A 21,710-nucleotide genomic window follows, 5' to 3' on the forward strand; every position below is an offset into this window, starting at 1 on the left:
TACAGTAAACTATACTTTAGCATAATGAAATATTAATGCATTAAATGAATGTACTGATATCAGAATTAGGTGAGCATACCTTTATCACAAAGGAGTAATCCCCTGAAGTTTCTGAAATGAATGCAGGAGGATTGTAAATCTTTTTTTATAAGTGCATTAACAAATGAACGCAGCTGGAATTTTACAAAAAAATCTAAAGTAATCTGTCAACAATGACACATATAGAACAGACCAATCCAACCTCACAGTCTATTGGCTTGATAGGTGTCTCCCATGATAGAAAATCAGATATTATTCCAGTCATGGGCTGGGTTGGCAGAGTGCCTATTGAGATGTGAACATGATCAACCCCGTGCACAAATTAATTTGGGTTTTGCCTGAATACACCCTCACTGACCATCAAACCATGGCGCTTAATTGGATTTGGTAATGGCCAGAGCCTCAGATGAGGAGGAAGTGATCCAGAGAGGGTCAGAATATTAGGACCTGAGTACCATTGTTTATTGGATAGCTGGTCAACAGTTCAGCATCTTTACAGTGACCGAATAAGTCAACATTTCTTTACATTGCAAAAAAATCAGTATTTTTTTACCAGATGTTCTGAGAATCAAATTCTTAATTTCATCCATCTTTCCATGGAAACCAAACATTGGTACAGCTCACTGATTAGAGCGACCTTCAGTTCTCACACTCTAATTTATGTATTCAGGCAGTTTTTACTGGCAGAAAGAGTGAAAAATACCTGAATGCTTCAGAGCAGAAATAAGAAATCTTGGTAGATATCTTTTGGTTACTTTGGTTTCCCTCTGTTGCTCTCCTGTTACCTCAGATCTCCCATGGTTCCTCCTTCATTATCATGCATTTCCTCTGGAACTGCTCAAGGGGCCACTAGTTTTCCCAACTAACTTGGATGTGCCTTGGAGCTGATGATATATTTTGGATAATTTATCTGCTTTAAAAGTTAAAGACAAAAGTGATCTGTTCAGTTTAGTTCATACATCACTGAAGGTATATGTGCAGTACCATGAAGCAACAGCTAGAGTGAATATAGGGTGTTGAGGGGCATTCCTGTGGAGAATGATAAGACGAGGCATACTGTTGTTGGGCCTGATTTTACCAATCGGAGCCTAAGGGCGGGATCCGGGTGTAATACGGATCTGAGCCCAGAATCCTCTTTGCAGCGCGCCCATACGCATTTTGCCGGCTCCGGTCCGATTTGCGCTGTGGGCGGGGCTTAGCGCTGCTGGAACGATCGGAGCTCCGAACTACGCATGCGCAGTTCGAAAAAAATCTGAAGCAGCACGCCCGGGCGCGAAAGAAAAAAGCAGAGAGAACGGCTCTCTAATACAGACCATCTGGGGGAGGGGGTGGGAGGAGAGGAGGTGTGACGTATCATCCTCTGGGGGGGGGGCAGTGGCGCTGCCACTTTGCAGCCGATCAGTGGGGAGGGAAGGGGCAGGGGGTTCTGCTGCCACTCTGCGGCCGATCCCTCCTCCCCACCGGAGGAACAAATCCCTCCTCTCCGGAGTGGCCACATACTTCAAACACCACTGCTTTAAGGGCAGGTGTGACCTATACACAAAAAACAGGTGGCACTTGAATCCCAGGGGGACCAATATCCTGGCGGAAAGGTTGGCTAAGGCTACTGGGGGAGGGGATCGAGACGAGGTGACTGGGAGCGAAGAAGTTAGCTCGCAAACAGAGAAGGGTTATAGATGGTGCAAGAGGGAGGATGGACGGGGGATAGAGAAGGGGAGAGCTCAGACCAAAGGATTGAGATGTGTTTACTTTAATGCCAGGAGTATAGTGAATAAAGGGGATGAGCTCAGAGCGTGGATCGATGCCTGGAAGGGTGATGTGGTGGCCATTACGGAGACTTGGATGTCTCAGGGACAGGACTGGATACTCCAGGTGTCGGGATTCAGATGTTTCAGGAAGGACAGGGAGGGAGGCAAGAGAGGGGGTGGAGTGGCACTGCTGATCAGGAATAGTGTCACAGCTGTAGAGAAGGTGTATGGTGTGGAGGGATTGTCTACAGAGTCTCTGTGGGTGGAAGTTCGGAGTGGGAAAGGGTCGATCACTTTGCTGGGAGTTTTCTATAGGCCGCCCAATAGTGACAGAGAGGTGGAGGAGCAGATAGGGAAACAGATCCTGGAGAGTTGCAATAATAGCAAAGTTGTTGTGATGGGAGACTTTAATTTCTCAAACATAGATTGGAATATCCCTAGGGTAAGGGGATTGGATGGGGAGGAGTTCGTTAGGTGTGTTCAGGAGTGTTTCCTGACACAGCATGTGGACAAGCCTACAAGAGGAGAGGCTGTACTTGATCTGATACTGACCAATGAACCTGGACAGGTGTCAGATCTCTCAGTGGGAGAGCATCTTGGGGATAGCGATCATAACTCTATCTCCTTTATGTTTGCATTGGAAAAAGAGAGGATCAGGCAAGCTAGGGAAGCGTTTATATGGAGTAAGGGGAAATATAAAGACATAAGGCAGCAAATTAGAGGAGTAAATTGGAAGGAGGTATTCTCGGGGAAATCTACTGAAGAGAGGTGGCAGTTTTTCAAGGAATGTCTGTCTAGGGTTCTACAGGACAATGTTCCGAGCAGACAGGGAGGAATTGGTAGGTTAAAGGAACCGTGGTGCACGAAAGCTGTGCGGGACCTAGCCGAGAAGAAAAGGAAAGCGTACAAAAGGTTCAGAGAGCTTGGCGAAGATAGGGATCTAGATGAGTATACGGCTTGTAGGAAGGGACTAAAGAAGGAAATTAGGAGAGCCAGAAGGGGTCACAAGAAGGCCTTGGCAAATAGAATTAAAGAAATCCCTAAGGCGTTCTATAAATATGTGAAGAGTAAAAGGATGAGGCGTGAAGGAATAGGGCCTATAAAAGGTGAAGGCGGGAAAATCTGTACGGAACCAGTAGAAATGGCAGAGGTGCTTAATGAGTATTTTGCCTCGGTTTTCACAGAGGAGAAGGACATGGGTGGATGTACTGTGGGCTTGCGGTGGACTGAAAAGATTGAGTATGTGGACTTTAACAAAGAGGTTGTGCTGGAATCTTTGAATGGCATCAAGATAGTTAAGTCGCCGGGTCCAGATGGGATGTACCCCAGGTTACTGTGGGAGGCGAGGGAAGAGATTGCAGAGCCTCTGGCAATGATCTTTACGTCGTCAATGGAGACGGGAGAGGTGCCAGAGGATTGGAGGATTGCGGATGTGGTTCCTATTTTCAAGAAGGGGAATAGGGATAGCCCAGGAAATTACCGACCGGTGAGTCTAACCTCAGTGGTTGGTAAGCTGATGGAGAAGATCCTGAGGGACAGGATTTATGAGCATTTAGAGAGATTTAGTATGCTCAAGAATACTCAGCATGGCTTTGTCAAAGGCAGATCGTGCCTTACGAGCCTGGTGGAGTTCTTCGAAAATGTGACTAAACACGTTGACGAAGGGAAAGTGGTAGATGTGGTTTATATGGATTTTAGCAAGGCGTTCGATAAGGTCCCCCATGCAAGGCTTCTCGAAAAAGTGAGAGGGCATGGGATCCAAGGGGCTGCTGCCCTGTGGATCCAGAACTAGCTTGCCCAAAGGAGGCAGAGAGTGTGTATAGATGGGTCTTTTTCTAAATGGAGGTCGGTCACCAGTGGTGTGCCCCAGGGATCTGTTCTGGGATCCTTGCTGTTTGTCATTTTCATAAATGACCTGGATGAGGAAGTGAAGGGATGGGTTGGTAAGTTTGCCGACGACATGAAGGTTGGTGGGGATGTGGATAGTCTGGAGGGATGTCAGAAGTTACAGCGGGACATAGATAGGATGCAAGACTGGGCGGAGAAGTGGCAGATGGACTTCAACCCAGATAAATGCGTAGTGGTCCATTTTGGCAGGTCAAATGGGATGAAGGAGTACAATATAAAGGGAACGACTCTTAGTACGGTAGAGGATCAGAAGGACCTTGGGGTCCGGGTCCATAGGACTCTAAAATCGGCTCCGCAGGTGGAGGAGGTGGTTAAGAAGGCATATGGTGTGCTGGCCTTTATCAATCGAGGGATTGGGTTTAGGAGTCCGGGGATAATGATGCAGCTATATAAGACCCTCGTCAGACCCCACTTGGAGTACTGTGCTCAGTTCTGATCGCCTCATTACAGGAAGGTTGTGGAAAAGATTGAAAGGGTGCAGAGGCGATTTACAAGGATGTTGCCTGGATTGAGTGGCATGCCTTATGAGGATAGGCTGAGGGAGCTCGGTCTTTTCTCCTTGGAGAGACGTAGGATGAGAGGAGACCTAATAGAGGTATATAAGATGTTGAGAGGCATAGATTGGGTGGACTCTCAGAGGCTTTTTCCCAGGGTGGAAATGGCTGCTACAAGAGGACACAGGTTTAAGGTGCTGGGGTGTAGGTACATAGGAGATGTTAGGGGGAAGTTTTTCACACAGAGGGTGGTGGGCGAGTGGAATCGGCTGCCGTCAGTGGTGGTGGAGGCAAACTCAATAGGGTCTTTTAAGAGACTCCTGGATGAGTACATGGGACTTAATAGGATGGAGGGTTATAGGTAGGCCTAAAAGGTAGGGATATGTTCGGCACAACTTGTGGGGCCGAAGGGCCTGTTTTGTGCTGTAGTTTTCTATGTTCTATGTTCTACCACGACTGTCATTATTCACCTCAGCGTTCCGCTGAGGTGAATAATGACAGTCGTGGTGTTTGAAGTATGCGGCCACTCCGGAGAGGAGGGATTCGTTCCTCCGGTGGGGAGGAGGGATCGGCCGCAGAGTGGCAGCGGAACTCCCTGCCCCCTCCCTCCCTACTGATTGGCGCAGAGTGGCAGCAGAATCCCCTTCCCCCTCCCTCCACACCGATCGGCCGCAGAGTGGCAGTGTGCCCCCCCCCCGCCAGGGGATGATCAGTCGCACCTCTCCTCCCTCCCCCCCCTCCCCTCCCAGAAGAGGAGCTGGGTCAGAGAGCCGTTGCAGTCTCTGACCCCGTTCTTCGGAGGCTGCAGCGGTGACTTCGGATTTTTATTCGGCAGGTCGATTAGAGCGCGGATCCCGCATCAGACCAGAAGACGGTAAAGTGGGATTTGGCAGTAGAGTTGGGCACGCGGTTCATTAAGTCGATTTAAATGCATGCAAATGGGCCGGACCCACGCCTGAATCGGGTGTCGGTAAAGCCGCGATCTGCTCGGAATCGGCGATTTCACGCCCGTTTTGGTAAAATCGGGCCCGTTGTCTTTGTACAGGACCATGGTCAAGTTTCATTTGGAGTTCTGTGTCCAATTTTGGGGTCTGCATGCAAATGTTGGATGATATTGAGGTTCTGGAAAGGTGAGGCGGGTCACTCAACTAAATTAAGTAAAGCATCTTAGCTATCAAGATAGGCTAAAAGTTGGGATTCCACATGTTAGGACAGCAAAGCTTAGGATGGATCTGATCGGGTTTGTGAGACTGTGAAGGGCAGATTGTGATCGGGTTTATAATTTGTTCCAATTTAATTGATTAGGGAAGACCCTAGATCATCATGTTAAGTTGTATAAAGCCAGCCCTCGGCTGGATGTCAGGGGATTGTAAACCTCTGTTGTGATGGACACTGATTTCCTGAATTCCTTTGAGAGGGAGCTGGACCTGTATCTGGCTAGGAGGGTAAATACTTTGTACAAACTGTCATTTCAGCAGGTAATGCAGGGCCAGAGTAATCTCCTGGTCTCATTTGACCGCTTAGATGGGTCAGTCCCAAATTCTTTTGCCAAATTGACTTGGGTTTTTATCCGTTTTTTCACTCCTCCCAAGTGGTCACTTGGCCTTGGGTCGGGTGGTGAGTGTATAAATTGTGATCCATATTATCACAATTGTGTGGGAAAGGCTAAATAGACCAGAGGGCCTTTACCTGTGCATCATTATATACACATTCATAGTATTCCACAGGTCTGGTTTAATAATCCAGGGAACTATGAGTTTAAATCCACCAAATGTGTAAGTTTGAGATTTTGAATTCAGTTTACAAATCTCGAATAAAAAACTGGCAACTGTGAAAAGTGCCATGAAACTGTTAGATTGCTGTAAGGTTCCATTTGACCTATGGCAGTAGTGGTAACAGAGATGATGAATGACTTGTGAAGGAAGTTGGTCGAGGGAAGTAAATTTACATGGCTAAGGGGATAGAGTAGGGTAATGGGACAGATTGGATCTCCCACAGAAAGCCAGCATGGATTTGACTGGCTGAATGGCCTCCTTTTGCATTATAATGACTCTAATGTTCTTATCTGGTCCATCCAATACGTATCTCCTGTTTCATAGCAACTTCCTAATGCCCTCTGTTGTGTCAAAAATATCACCTCAGGGCAGGTCGGATTGAACAATAAATGCAGGTCATTGACAATGAATAATAAAAACCTTTTCAGCCCATGGTATCATGGAGTTCATTGTAATGCGAACCAGTTCAAAATATCATTTACCCTTACATTTACTACCAATATTGTAAGATTTAAAACCAGACAATCTTGGTTTGGTTGCAATGCTATTGAACTGGTTAGCATTACAATGAACTCCATGATACCACTTGCTGAAAAGGTTTTTATTATTCATTGTCAATGACCTGCATTTATTGCTCTACCCGACCTGCCCTGAGTTGATATTTTATTAGTTTATTACATTTGTTGTCCTGAATCACTTTTTACTCTGTTTTGGTAATGGAATAATGAACCCTTTTCTTCTCCAGATAGCTATTGCACTCTCGGCTCTGAGTATCAAGGTTCTGGGTTCAATCCCCACTTCAAGGGCTTGAGAATAAAAAAATCAAGGGAATACTGTACAGTCAGAGGTGTTGCCTTTCAGATGTGACATTAAACTGAGGCCCCATTTGCCTGCTTGGGTGGATGTCAAAGATCTCATGACATTGTTTGAAGCAAAGTGGGGGTTATTATCCCTGGCGTCCTGGCCAATATTTAAACCTTCATTCAACATCACAAAAGAAATATTTGGCCATCAACACATTGCGGTTTGTGAGAATTTCCAACATTATAACAGTGACTACATTTCAAAAAGTACTTCATTTGCTTTAAAACGCTTTGAGATGGCCAATGGTCACGAAAAGCATATAAAAATGCAAATCTTTCTTTCTTCTATAGCTAGATTGGAGTCTATTTGAATTCAGACAACAGCACACCTATGACCAGGTAACAATACTGAGATGTGGGCATCATTGGCTCAGCGAGCATTTATTGTCCATCCATAATGAAGAAGGTGGTGGCAAGCTACCCTCTTGAACTGCTGCAGTCATGTGTTTTAGGTACACCCACAGTGTTGTTAGGGAGGGAGTTCCAGGATTTTGACTCAGCAACAGTGAAGGAATGGCAATATATTCCCAAGTCAGGATGTTGAGTGGCTTGGAGGGGATCTACCAGGTGGTGTTCCCATTTATCTGCTGCCCTTGTCCTTCTAAATTATAATGGTCATGGGTTTGAAAGGTGCTATCTAAGGAGCCTTGGTGAATTCCTGCATTGTATCTTCTAGATGGTATATGCTGCTGCCACTGTGGGTTAGTGTTGGAAAGAGTGAATGTTTGTTGATGGGGTGCCAATCAAGTGGGCTGTTTTATCCTGGATGTTGTCAAGCTTATTGCGTGTTGTTGGAACTGCACTCATCCAGAAAAGTGTAAAGTATTCCATGATGCTCCTGACTTGAATGCTTGTAAATGGAACAGTTTTGTTAGGGGCACGGCAAGTTCTGGAGCACAAGTTTTCAGTACTATTGCTGGAAAATTGTCAGGGCCCATAGCCTTTGCAATTTTTAGTGCCTTCAGATGTTTCTTGATTGTACATGGAGTGAATTAAATTGGCTGAAGACTGACATCTGTGATGCTGGGGAGTTCCGGAGGAGGTTATTCCACAACCATTGACAGAGAGTAAAGCATTATCACATGGGAAGGCAAATTGCTGAGATCCATTTTTTTGTTAGAAAGAGTGTGTTTGTGATTTCATTATACCCCAAGCATAGACACTGCAATGTCCCATGATGGTGGAAACCCAACTGCCAGAGACACATGAATTCACCAATGTCATAAAGAGCACTGACATAGGGTTTACCTGATATTGGTCAAATCTCCAAGGGGCTTATTGGGCATGGCTCGACGAGGTTAGCAACATTGCATGCCCAATATGTAAACACCACAGGTGGTGATGGTGTAGTGGTATTTTCACTGGACTAGTAATGCAAAGACCCAGGGCAATGCTTTGGGGACCTGGGTTTGAATCCCACGGCAGATGGTGGAATTTGATTCAATACAAAAATCTGGAATTAAAAGTCTAATGATGACCATGAAACATTGTTGATTGTTGTAAAAACCTATCTCGTTCACTAATGTCCTTTAGGGGAGGAAGGAAAACTGGTCTGGCCTCTAATGCAAGAAAATGGCCTCAGTTCAAACACAACGAATGTTGGCCCAGTCGGCAATCCACACCTCATGAATGAATAGGGAATAAAGAAATTTGAGATGGCTAGCTAAATACTGACCTAGCCAGTGACATCCACCTCCTGTGAAAGAATATAAAAAACAGAGTTAAGCACTCCTCTGAATATGCAGGTTCTTTAGCTCACTTTGCTTCAGGTTGTACAACAGTAACAGAATGTTAAAAAGCTCTGCTCAGTTCCATCAATGATTGTAGGTGACCCAACTGCACTTATATCCATTGGGTTTGAGCCCAAAGTCATGGCTGCCCAAAAATAATCATGTCTTCTGAGCTCTTTGAAATGACCAGCCAAGCAAGGTGGGCATGAATTCCAAGTCTATAAGATAGTCTAAGGTCAAACAGCGACAGCAAATCAGCAGCCCCATTGTTGCACTTTGTCCAATTCCTGTCAAAAGTAATTTTAGCATCAGGCTGTAGGTAGATTAAGGTAATGTGGGATAGATCCTCACTGATCCACAATCAGGGAACATATTAAAATATTGCAAAGAAACATAATATTTGGCGGGATTCTCTGGCTGCGTTCGCCTCAAAACCGGAGAATCCCGCCCTAGGTCAATGGACCTTTGTATGGTCCATCCCCGCCCCCCCCCCCCGCCTGCTACAATTCCCATGGCGGGTGGGACAAGAGAATTCCGGGCATTGCTGCTCCAGAAAGCCCATCCCATCCAAACTCTGCTGATGGCGATCAAATGAAAAGCACACAGAGAGCTAAGTTTCTATGTTAAGAAAGGAAATCTCTGGCTGTAAATCATGCATCAACTTGGAACAATGGGCCCAGGGTAGCAGAGTGCTTGGCTAACAGCTGGAAGTCCCCACTCAAACTGTTAGATTGTACAAAATCTTAACCGCTCAAAAATTTCAAAGACCAAATTAATAATGGCAAACACCCTCGGGAACTCAGCACGAGGCTGAGAGAGTGCAGAGTTTTGGAAAATTTCCTGAACTATTTGTTAGTTTTATCTTAGGTGACACATCACAGTGAGCATCTCTGCAGTTAGAAGCTGAGTAACCCTTACCTTCCCAGTACAGGGGGAGCGGCACGGTGGCATAGTGATTAGCACTGCTGCCTCACAGCGCCAGAGACCCGGGTTCAATTTTGGCCCCAGGTCACTGTCTGTGTGGAGTTTGCATATTCTCCCGTGTCTGCGTGATTTTCTTCCGGATGCTCTGGTTTCTCCCACAGTCCAAAGATGTGCGGGTCAGGTTGATTGGCTATGCTAAATTGACCCTAGTGTCAGTGGATTAGCAGGGTAAATATGTGGGGTTACGGGAATAGGGCCTGGGTGGGATTGTGGCTGGTGCAGACTCAATGGGTCGAATGACCTTCTGCACTGTAGGGATTCAATGATTCAACTTGTCACCCCAACAGAAAAATGGTTTTGTGTATCAGACATCGCTTCTCATTTTCGAAAACACTCAATTTTCATTTTCATCGGTAATATTAGTTATATGCCCAGGTGGTATGTTGATTGGAAGCCCGCTGTTACAGGGCAGATCACTGCTGAAGGGAGTGCACCTCCATCTGGGGCTGGTACAATGCTGCAGAGGTCATTTTGGAGGTGGGCACGTAAATTTGGAATGCTGCATGTCGGGTATACTCTCCAAGGTGTTCCCACCTCCAGGGAACACCGGGAAGTGGGTTCCCTGTGGCAGTGGCTGGCAACCTGATATCCAATCAAGGTGCTCTAAAGGCTACTTCATCTATATTTCTGAACTCTGGTGGAATCTCCAGAACAATGCTATCCCTCTGCAGTGTTGGACCCCGTAAGAAGTTTAACAACACCAGGTTAAAGTCCAACAGGTTTATTTGGTAGCAAAAGCCACACAAGCTTTCGGAGCTCCAAGCCCCTTCTTCAGGTGAGTGGGAATTCTGTTCACAAACAGGGCATATAAAGACACAAACTCAATTTACGTGAATAATGGTTGGAATGCGAATACTTACAACTAATCAAGTCTTTAAGAAACAAAACAACAACCGCACAACCTCAAACAGACCATTGTCCGCAGCAAACTACCCAGCCTTCAGGAGAACAGTGACCACGACACCACACAACCCTGCCACAGCAACCTCTGCAAGACGTGCCGGATCATCGACACAGATGCCATCATCTCACGTGAGAACACCATCCACCAGGTACACGGTACATACTCTTGCAACTCGGCCAACGTTGTCTACCTGACACGCTGCAGGAAAGGATGTCCCGAGGCATGGTACATTGGGGAAACTATGCAGACGCTGCGACAACGGATGAATGAACACCGCTCGACAATCACCAGGCAAGACTGTTCTCTTCCTGTTGGGGAGCACTTCAGCGGTCACGGGCATTCGGCCTCTGATCTTCGGGTAAGCGTTCTCCAAGGTGGCCTTCGCAACACACGACGGCGCAGAGTCGCTGAGCAGAAACTGATAGCCAAGTTCCGCACACACGAGGACGGCCTCAACCGGGATATTGGGTTCATGTCACACTATTTGTAACCCCCACAGTTGCCTGGACCTGCAGAGTTTCACTGGCTGTCTTGTCTGGAGACAATACACATCTTTTTAGCCTGTCTTGATGCTCTCTCCACTCACGTTGTTTTGTTTCTTAAAGGCTTGATTAGCTGTGAGTATTCGCATTCCAACCATTATTCATGTAAATTGAGTCGGTGTCTTTATATGCCCTGTTTGTGAACAGAATTCCCACTCACCTGAAGAAGGGGCTGGGAGCTCCGAAAGCTTGTGTGGCTTTTGCTACCAAATAAACCTGTTGGACTTTAACCTGGTGTTGTTAAACTTCTTACTGTGTTTACCCCAGTCCAACGCCGGCATCTCCACATCGTGTTGGACCCCTGGCAGGCGTGAGATGGCAACATCACACCATTGCTTTTCAGGTTGTTAAAGAGCACATCTCCAGATCATTGCCACTGAGTAAAGACATTATGCAGATGGATGTCTTTGATAATGATATGCAGTGAACCTTACACCTGCTTCATAGACTCCAGTGGCAGCTGGAGTACTTGCTACTCCAACACTCCAGCCGGCTACCCACTCGTCTTACAGTGAGGGCTGCCAGTCTCCAATGGAGAGGCTCGCAATGTCCTGATTTGGATGGCAAATGCAGATGCAGCCTCTTAATTGACCACCTCCCAGATGATCCCCAGCACTGTTGATACACCTCTGATCCATGCAGTGTTGGGTCCCAGAAATAGTCCCGATGCCTGAAATATTTTTGAAAGGGGACAAGTCAGCACTGGTTCAGTTGTTAGCACCAAACTCAATCAAAAGGCTATGGGTTCAAGTCCCACTGCAGAGATCTGAGCTCAGAAATCTAGACTGATATTTCAGTGCAGTACAGAGGGAGCACTGCACTGTCAGAGGTACCTTGTTTAGGGTGTGGGATTAAAATTAAACCAAAGCCACAGCAGCCCTCTCCAGTGAATGTAAAAGATTCCATGACAATTTCAAAGATCAGGAGCTTTATCCAATACTAATTCCTCAATCAACATCACAGAAACAGATAATCTGCTCATTAGCACATTACTGCTTACAGGAGCTTGCTGTGCACAAGTTATCAGCTGTGCTTCCTACTTTATCTCAGTGATTTCATTGTAAAGTGCTTTGGGATGCCTCAGATCATGAAAAGTGCAATATAAATGCAAGTCTTTGTTTACACGGACATGCCTTGCACTAGCATGCACACTTATATACCACATATATACACACACCCACAGATGATAAATTCTCCATCCCTACAACGACATATACAAGACACAGAAACAGAGAGCAACCAACAATATTGCATTCATTCATTAGCTTTAAATTTTATTAAAAAGTACAGAAAATATATGTAGATTTATAAAAATGTGTGTGTTTCAAAAAGTGCAATTCAGACTCTCTATTGTAGTCTTGGGTTAATAAACCAATGTTCATTCATCTATTCATGGGATATAAAGTGTTACTGATATCAAACGCCTGCATCATAATCTCTTCAAATTCATCACTAAGTTGGCTTCCAATGGCTTCAAATTCATTATCCTAGTAGGAAGAAGAGAAGCAATTGATGAACTCTCTGAAACAATAGCATATCCCACTCTCAGTCGCTCTTTGTCCCCTCACACAGTCCTCTGAGACCTCCTGACTCATTCAGTCTCCTTGTCCCACTAACTCTATGCTCCGTTAGTCTTCTCACTCTTTGTCCAACCTATCTTACTCCCTCCCTCCTTCCTTCTCCAGCCCCCTCAGTCTCCCACAACCCCCTTTCATTCTGTCTCTCTCTCATGTTGTCACTGAAGCCCCCCCCCCTCACTCTCTCCCCCTGCCTTCCTTCTCTTTTGCTTTTTGTCCCCACAAGTATGCCTCCCATCCTCCCTCGGTCTCAGCCCTCCAGCTTCCTCTCTCTCACTCACTGCGCCCTCTCCAACACCCTGAGACCTCAGCTCTTTTCTCCTTCTGTCTGTCCAAAGCCCTTCGCTCCCTCTCCTGCCCCCAGCCCCTCTCCTGCCCCCAGCCCCTCGCTCCCTCTCCTACCCCCAGCCCCTCTCTCCCTCTCCTACCCCCAGCCCCTCTCTCCCTCTCCTGCCTCCAGCCCCTCTCTCCCTCTCCTGCCTCCAGCCCCTCTCTCCCTCTCCTGCCTCCAGCCCCTCTCTTCCTCTCCTACCCCCAGCCCCTCTCTCCCTCCCCCAGCCCCTCTCTCCCTCTCCTACCCCCAGCCCCTCTCTCCCTCTCTTACCCCCAGCCCCTCTTCTGCCCCCAGCCCCTCTCTCCCTCTCCTGCCTCCAGCCCCTCTCCTACCCCCAGCCCCTCTCCTGCCCCCAGCCCCTCTCTCCCTCACCCACCCCCAGCCCCTCTCTCCCTCCCTCTCCTGCCCCCAGCCCCTCTCTCCCTCTCCTGCCCCCAGCCCCTCTCTCCCTCTCCTGCCCCAAAACCCTCTCTCCCTCTCCTGCCCCCAGCCCCCTCTCCCTCCCCTAGCCCCTCTCTTGCTGCCTCCAGCCCCTCTCTCCATTTCCCTGCCCCCAGTCCCTCTCACTCTCTTCCCACCCCCAGTCTCCCTCTCCCTGCTCCCAATCCCTCTCTCCTTCTCTCTACCCACAGCCCCTCTCACTCTCTCCCTTCCCCCAGCCTCTCTCGCTCACTCCCTGCCCCCAGCCCCTCTTTCTCACTCCCTGCCCCCAGCCCCTCTTTCTCACTCCCTGCCCCCAGCCCCTCTCTCCCTCTCCCTGCCCCCAGCCCCTCTTATTCACTCCCTGCTCCCAGCCCCTCTCTCCCTCTCCCTGCCCCCAGTCTCTCTCACTTCTCTCCCTGCCCCCAGCCCCTCTCACTCTCTCCCTGCCCCCAGCCCCTCTCACTCTCTCCCTGCCCCCAGCCTCTCTCACTCTCTCCCTGCTCCCAGCCCCTCTCACTCTCTCCCTGCCCCCAGCCTCTCTCGCTCACTCCCTGTCCCCAGCCCCTCTTTCTCACTCCCTGCCCCCAGCTACTCTCACTCTTTCCCTGCCCCCAACCTCTCTTGCTCAGTCCCTATCCCCGACCCTCTCTCCTTCTCCCTACATCCAGCCCCTCTCACTCTCTTCCTGCCTCCCAGCCTCTCTCACTCATTCATTACCCCCAGCCCCTTTTGCTCACTCCCTGCCCCCAGACCCCCTCACTCACCCCAGGAATCCTCTCCCTGGTTACTGTTCTGTATCCACTGATATCCACTCCATCTGACGAAGGAGCAGAGCTCCAAAAGCTAATGGCATTTGCTACCAAATAAACCTGTTGGACTTTAACCTGGTGTTGTTAAAACTCTTACTGTTCTGTACTCAGCAAACAGAGAAAACCAGGATGCTCTGAATTAGAAACCTTTAGAAATGGCCCAGTTTCCACTTGTGGCAGCAGTACCTCAGAAAAAGGCCCATTCCTCTTCCTATCATCCGCACTTATTCACAATTCCACCCCAATCCCAAAAGTATAGACCATTAAAACTTGGGGAATTATGAGGTACTAGTTTGAACTGGTCTTGTATACCTTAAAAGGGAATTTCAGCTTGGACCAGTACCAATCATTTCCCAGTTTTTACTGGTTTCTCTTTCTGGGCCTTGCTTCGATCCCACTTCTGCCTAATAGCTGCAGCTGGCTGCCAATCTACACAATGACCACTGACCAATCTTATATCACTAAAGCCCACCATAGTCTGTCCAGAACCAAACAATGTGTCAAAAATGGCCTGTGCAGCACACAGTGAAATAGCAACATGGTAGTAACCCCAAATGATTAGTTTCTAAAATGCAAGGAAGGGAGAACAATGTGATTGACTCCTAACTGCCCTCTGAAATGACCTTTCAAGCCATTCAGTTCAAGGACAATTAGTATGGGCAACAAATGTTGGCCCAGCCAGTGACACCCACATCCCAAGGAAGAATTTCAACAAAGCAAGTGAAGCAGATAGTGTCCCACAATTTCCACAGGGGTTCTTTATAACACCGGTCTGGAGCTGCAATTAATATGTAATTCTCTTTAGGAGCCTCCATTACTGCACTGAGGAGAGTCCCGGTGGCAAAACCATGCTGCTTTCTAGATTACCTGGTTGAATCTGGCGCAGTTATGGAAGATTAACCTCATGTCATCGATAAAACCTCCCACAATCTGGTATTCGTTCTTGGCCAGCCTCTCCTTCACCCTGCAGAGCCACATGGGGTGTTCAATGGTATCGTTGTACATTAGAATCTGGGAAAGACCAAGAATGAACAGGACTGTCCAGAGAACCCTCAAGAGTATCAACATGAAACAACCACTGACTATTGCTGTAGGTGCAAGACTCTGGATCAAGAATAAATAGAACACCACATGAAACCTGCCAGAGCCAAGAGAACTAGTAGAATATACGAACCCTCCAAGTGCATAGGAAAAATTACAGACATTTAAAATCAAAATGGAATGTGTATTTCCCCACTCTGATTAAACACCCAATCCTGTTTCAACTGGAGGGTTTGGATGGTCACAGAATATAAAGTTCCTTTATGAGGAATGTGGAGTCATAGACTGGGAATGGCAAAAATATACATTAAATATCAGTGACTGAATGACCAGGACTGTATATGGAAGTGTAAAAATACAGACAGTGAAAAGCGGTGTCTAAATTTCTAGGAGCACAGAGCAAGAGTGAGTGCATCCGGAACATGAGCGGCATATCATTTGGAATGAAGAGGACCACATCGGAAATTATACCATTGTTTCTGGGGAATGAGTGCAATTCGATATGAGTTAGTACGGCCAAAGAACAGCACAATGGGCTGAATTTATCACTGAGGTCAGAAACAATGGCCTGGTTCCTGGCACCGATCATTTCTGATCCTGGCCGTTTTAGCCAAGCCCCTAAACCAATTAGACTTATCAAGAGCCTTGCTCAACACACAGAATGGAGGCTGTCCAAGATTTTCCAATTTGCCTCCAATTTCTCAATGTGAGGGGAGTGGGGGGACCCAGCAGCAGCTTGGCTGGGGTGCTAGTACTACACACAGGCCTACATGTCCTGCATGGTCATGGGTAGACTCAAAGGTCACCCTGAATGGGAATTTGCCCAGCAGTGGTGGCCTAGTTTGTGTATCTGTTTTATTAATTTAAAATGTTTTAAAAATTCAGTGAGAGGGCACCGGGATGTTGAAGTATCCACATACTTACCAACCATTGGAGCTCTGCTTGTCTCAAACTGGAAGGCCTCTGATTGGCCCTTCAGCTTTGGGAATATGCCCGGTGCACTTAGTTGGACAGGGAAGCTGGCTCCATGCTGATTATGGAGGAGCTTCTGTTAAAACCCCAAAGAGTGATTGTTCCCTGCCCCGAGGGCCGATTCGGGACCTGGAAAAAGCCCCTTCTCCTGTTTCCCACCCTGGGAAGGAAAGTCCTGCCCTATGTGTGTACCACATCGACCGGGAATGATAAACCAAAAGTCAGGATGATTCTGATAAGGAAGAATTTAATCTCGAAGGAATGATTAGGGAAGGTAATGAGAGGGTTGGCTTATGAGGAGAGGCTGAGTAGACTGGGACTATACTCATTGGAATTCAGAAGAATTAGGGGGAATCTTATAGAAACATATAAAATTATGAAGAGAATAAATAAGATAGAAGCAGGGAGGTTATTTCCACTGGCAGGTGAAACTAGAACTAGATGCATAGCCTCAAAATAAGGTAGAGCAGATTTAGGCCTGAGTTGAGGAGGAACTTCTTCACCCAAAGGGTTGTGAATCTGTGGAATTCCCTGCCCAGTGAAGCAGTTGAGGCTACCTTGTTGAATGTTCTTAAGGCAAAGATAGATAGATTTTTGAACAGTAAAGGAATTAAGGCTTATGATGAGCGGGCGGATAAGTGGAGCTGAGTCCACGAAAAGATTAGCCATGATCATATTGAATGGCGGGTGGATCAGGCTCGAGGGACCATATTGTCTAAACCTGATCCTAGTTCTTACGTCCTTATGTAAGGGTTTGTATTGTTGGAAAGGAGACTTTTGAATTGATCAAAATGTTGAAAGCATTATTTCGAAGAACACTGCTAACTGCTGTCGGTGTAGAACACTTTTGAACTAATTCTCATTCACTAACAAGTTCCATTTCCATAGCACAGCCGACAGATAAAATTTTCAGCGTTTTACAGGGCAGTATAAGGGTGGATTTTAAATAGGAGAAAAGTCGAAGTATCGGCTGAGGGTGTAAGTACAGGGAGGGAAGGAAAACGGTGGATGGGCTGTGAGATGGATTTGTACTAGACAGGCATACACACTTATTCTAATGCACATTTAATGCATGTGCTAGCTCATGTGTGACATTTCAATACAATCTTGATAAACTTATATGGTTTAATACATATTTAGCAATGGTGAGCAAAATACCACCATGTGAACTCTGATACATTACATGTGTCTACATGATGGTCGTCATACATACCTTTCTGCATGCTCTTGGTCTAACACAATTAGCGCGTGCATTAGTTCAAACATGCACTTAGTGCATTCAATAGATTTAGCGCATCTTTATTCTAACCACATTTAGCATGCATGTTAAGTCTCACATATTCTACTGATTACAATAGGCATTTTCACCCTCACACTTACTTTACAGAACTAAACACAAGTGGATTGCAAACGTTGGTGACTCAAGTCAAATACTTACAGTGTCACAGGGATTTTTATCAAACACCACACACTCTTGCTTACGATACAGCTGGAGTAAAATATATTCACATTTCTGTAATTAAAAACAGTCAGTTTAATACAAATAATAAATGAGAACACACAGGTTAGCATTTGCTTATTCCTCTTTAAGATGTAAATTCAATTATTGAGACGCCCTAAATACCAGCTCTGGACTGTGACAACATCAGTGACTATTTGGTCATAGGAAGAATCACAGCTGAATATAACCCTGTCCTTATCCAGCATGCCCAATATTCAACAGGAATTCTGAAGGGTGTTCAGAGAGAAATCTGGGACAATATTTCTCCTCCTGAATGTCAGGGTACTGAGGCCAACTGGAGTCCTCCCATGGACATATAGGCTAAGATCAGCTAGCTCAAACAAAAGTCAGCATCATGGTCTTTGTGGCTCAGTACAAAGGTTGGGGAATTAACCAAGGTTAAACAATTCCTCTCAATGAGGCTGTAAAAAACAAATTCAAAAGATGGCTTTTATACATGTACCCAAGAGCAAAAAGGAAGATTCAATGCATGCAATTTATAAAAGTGCAGATTAAACCTCCCATTTAATTGGATAACAGAAGTAGGAGAGTAGATGAAAGCTTAACATGAAAGGTCAATGGGTACTAACAGTGTTTGAACAATTAATAGCCTGTTGGGAATAGAATGTGCAGAGTGAAGAATTAACCTTCTCAGCATTCTCCTGAGGTCCAGACCTCATGGAGTGAAGAATGGACATTCAAATCATTGCGTTTACTGTATGAAAAACTAATCTTCACACTATTGCATCATAGGTTTCACAACTTACTGAGTGTCAATTATATGGATGGGATTTGATGCTGTTACCACACAGACTTACCAGAATGTACTTTGGTGTCATGGCTGATTGATGTACACTGAATTCACTGTGGGAGACACTTGGCCTTTCTTTATTTGCTGATAACTTGTCCATTTTGCAGTAAGTGCAGACAAATTTCTCACTGGAATTAATTGGCAAAATTGAGATCTTTAAGTGAAATCTTTCAATTAAATACAGGCCAAAAGGAAATGCAATTGTCCTCATGTCAAAGTTTGTTCCTCTATTACACTAACTAACTTTACTTCATTCACTAATTTACTGATCCCTCTCTTCCATACATCATTATTGGTCAATATTTAGTTAAATGCTTGTGTGACCTGGGGTCATGTGTTAAGTAGGGCGGCACAGTGGTTAGCACCAGGGTTCCGGGTTCGTTTCCTGGCTTGGATCACTGTCTGTGTGGAGTTTGCATATTCTCCTGATATCTGCATGGGTTTCCTCCGGGTGCTCCGGTTTCTTCCCACAGTCTGAAAGATGTGCTGGTTAGGTGCATTGACCCGAACAGGTGCCGGAGTGTGGCGACTAGGGGAATTTCACAGGAAATTCATTGCAATGTTGATACAAGCCTTACTTGTGACTAATAAATAAACTTTACTTTTTTTTTACTTTAAGTATGGTGATCTTTTTCGTATCTTTCAGAAATGTTATGAATAATATATTTTTTGTGTTAAGAAAGGGAATTTTTTTTCCAGTTTCAATTGAGTTTTATTTATGAACCTTAGTGCTTGGGAGTCTGGAGATTTGTGACTAAAAGGTTTCTTGTGTTTTGGTTTGCTTGTATATATTCATTTTTGATGAGGTTTCACGACCCTTGAACTTAAAGAGATGGGTTAATAGGGATTGAAACATCTGTGGAAAACAAGTGGAAAAGCTTTACTGTTGCCTAGCGACAGTGATCCAGTAACACAAGACACAGTCTGGACTTCACAGAGGAGGGCGGGATTTTCCAGTCCATCCCGTCAGCAGGAACTTCCAGGAACACCAAAGGCAACCCTACACGGCAGGTTCCCCAGTGGTGGGATGAGCAAAACATACAAAAAGCCATGGACATCGGCAGGACTGAAAGATCCAGCCAATGGCGAGCCGCCTCCACCGCCAGAAAGCATGCCTGGGGGCTGCGGGCTGGAAAATTCCACCCAAAGTATTCAGTGTGGGTCAGAGAAAGAGAAGATGGGGGAGTTTTAAGCTCTCTGAAAAGTAAAACTGCAAGGCTACTGCAACAGTAGTTAACTGAATAATCAGTTACAGGACTCAAGTCTCGTGATCAGTTAAGTAAAGGTGTTACTAGGCTGCATGGCCGACAGAATTAAATTAAAGCCTCTGGTAATTGTCAAACATCAAACCATGCCTAAAATCAAGTTCCCTGTAGAAGGCTTTGTGCAAGTCTATGATAACTGCTGGATGTGTGAGAATAAAGTGAAGTAGTGGATTAATAATAGATGGAATAGTGTCCCAGTGGCCTACGCAACATAAAGAACACAGCTTATTAATGTAGGACATGTTCATCTCCCATATAACCACTTAGATCACGAGGCACCTGTAAAGAGATAACATCTACATTGCAATTATATCTGGGGAGGGGTCAAATGTCCAAAGTTCATATTTGGATGTGGGCCTTAAAAAACCATTCAAAGCTCATGTTGGTGCTGAGTGGAATAGATGGATGTTTGAAATGATCTTCACAAAGAATGGATACATGTATGCTGTCCAGCTTGATGTTTTATGTGGTTCTGTCATCAAATCAAGGGATGGTGTTAATGCACAAACTGTAACCAGATTGTTCAAAAATTACAGAGTATCCAATTCAATTGATGGAGAGAAGGATGATTTGTTGTGGAGGGATGATTCTAAAACAAAAGTACTACATCTGATCAGGAATGGGATACATACAATGATGCCATAACCAAGCAACTCAGAATGAATTTGATGAACTCCTCTGATACTGATGGGTTTTAAAATGCTTTCATTATGGTTCAAGGTATCATCGTGTAATTAATTTATTCAACAAACCATGCCACATTAATTTAGTATTAATTACTGTGTTATTTTTTTCTCACATTTCAAAATGACATTCCACACCATGCATCACATTTTATACTTGGTGTATGATTCAACCCCTTCTCCGGGAGACTTCAACAGTTAACTTCAAAAGTGCTCATGCAGTGTTAAGTGTGAATGTAAAGTTTTCTTTCTCCAATGATTATTTATGAAAGACCCATTCCCACATTGTAACAACGACTCTATGAATGTCATGTTTCTAACATTCTAGTACCCTAGCTCTCCAATCATGGCAAGTTGAAGACAAAATACAGACCTTAAGTTTGGGCTGAGCGAGGGAACATGGCAGACATGGTGAAAAACTTTGGGACATTCGTCACAGCAGACCAGGTTCCCTCCATCTTCACACACTGTACACTCATCGTCATTCTGTTTATATTTAAAAAAACAAGTTATGCACAGAGTACCAAGAACTGAGTGACTTACAAAAACATCCAACATGCACAGCACAGGAAAAACAGTAAAACCAGGAGGAAACACAGGTAAATCTCTGCTCCATGTCTTCCTCTATTTATCACCATCTCTGCCTATTTCTTCAGCTGTCTGCATTTCTATTGTTCCTCATCCTCTTGTCTGTTCCTCTTTATGAATTTTGTGATCTGCCCAACTCCCCCTCTCTCTCTCTTTTTCATTTAGTCTCACTCTATCTCTGCCTGTTTATCGCTGTCTGTCAGTCTCTCTGTCTCTGGTTACCTGTAATTGTACTAGCCTCAGCTGGGCCTTAATAAGCCATTCAAAGCTCATGTTGGTGCTGAGTGGAATAGATGGATGTTTGAAATGATCTTCACAAAGAATGGATACATGTATGCTGTCCAGCTTGATGCTTTATGTGGTTCTGTCATCAAATCAAGGGATGGTGTTAATGCAAAAACTATAACCAGATTGCTCAAAAATTACAGAATATCCAATTCAATTGATGGAGAGAAGGATGATTTGTTGTGGAGGGATGATTCTAAAACAAAAGTACTACATCTGATCAGGAATGGGATACATACAATGATGCCATAACCAAGCAACTCAGAATGAATTTGATGAACTCCTCTGATACTGATGGGTTTTAAATGCTTTCATTATGGTCCAAGGTATCATCGTGCAATTAATTTATTCAACAAACTATGCCACATTAATTTAGTATTAATTACTGTGTTATTTTTTTCTCACATTTCAAAATGACATTCCACACCATGCAT

The 21,710-nt window shown here is 45.3% G+C and overlaps 1 protein-coding gene across 11 annotated transcripts in view; it reads right to left on the minus strand.

The window, feature by feature from the left end:
* The window catches only part of LOC144491385 (nuclear body protein SP140-like protein), an 85,654-nt gene that overhangs the window by 280 nt on the left and 63,664 nt on the right, over positions 1-21,710 (minus strand). For 8 of the 11 annotated variants that reach the window (XM_078209132.1, XM_078209140.1, XM_078209136.1 and 5 more), the window contains 5 exons: positions 20,777-20,889; positions 18,463-18,583; positions 17,582-17,656; positions 14,998-15,141; positions 12,238-12,474 (listed from right to left, as the gene is read on the minus strand). In XM_078209132.1, coding sequence (XP_078065258.1) covers positions 12,370-12,474; positions 14,998-15,141; positions 17,582-17,656; positions 18,463-18,583; positions 20,777-20,889 — 558 coding nt within the window. In that variant the 3' untranslated portion in view covers positions 12,238-12,369. Of the gene's footprint in view, positions 1-79; positions 112-606; positions 953-8,502; positions 8,524-11,653; positions 12,475-14,997; positions 15,142-17,581; positions 17,657-18,462; positions 18,584-20,776; positions 20,890-21,710 lie in introns of those variants that run through there. The other 3 variants (XM_078209135.1, XM_078209133.1, XM_078209139.1) reach the window with 3 other exon arrangements.

Source organism: Mustelus asterias, chromosome 3, assembly GCF_964213995.1.
Source record: "Mustelus asterias chromosome 3, sMusAst1.hap1.1, whole genome shotgun sequence".
NCBI lineage: Eukaryota > Metazoa > Chordata > Chondrichthyes > Carcharhiniformes > Triakidae > Mustelus > Mustelus asterias.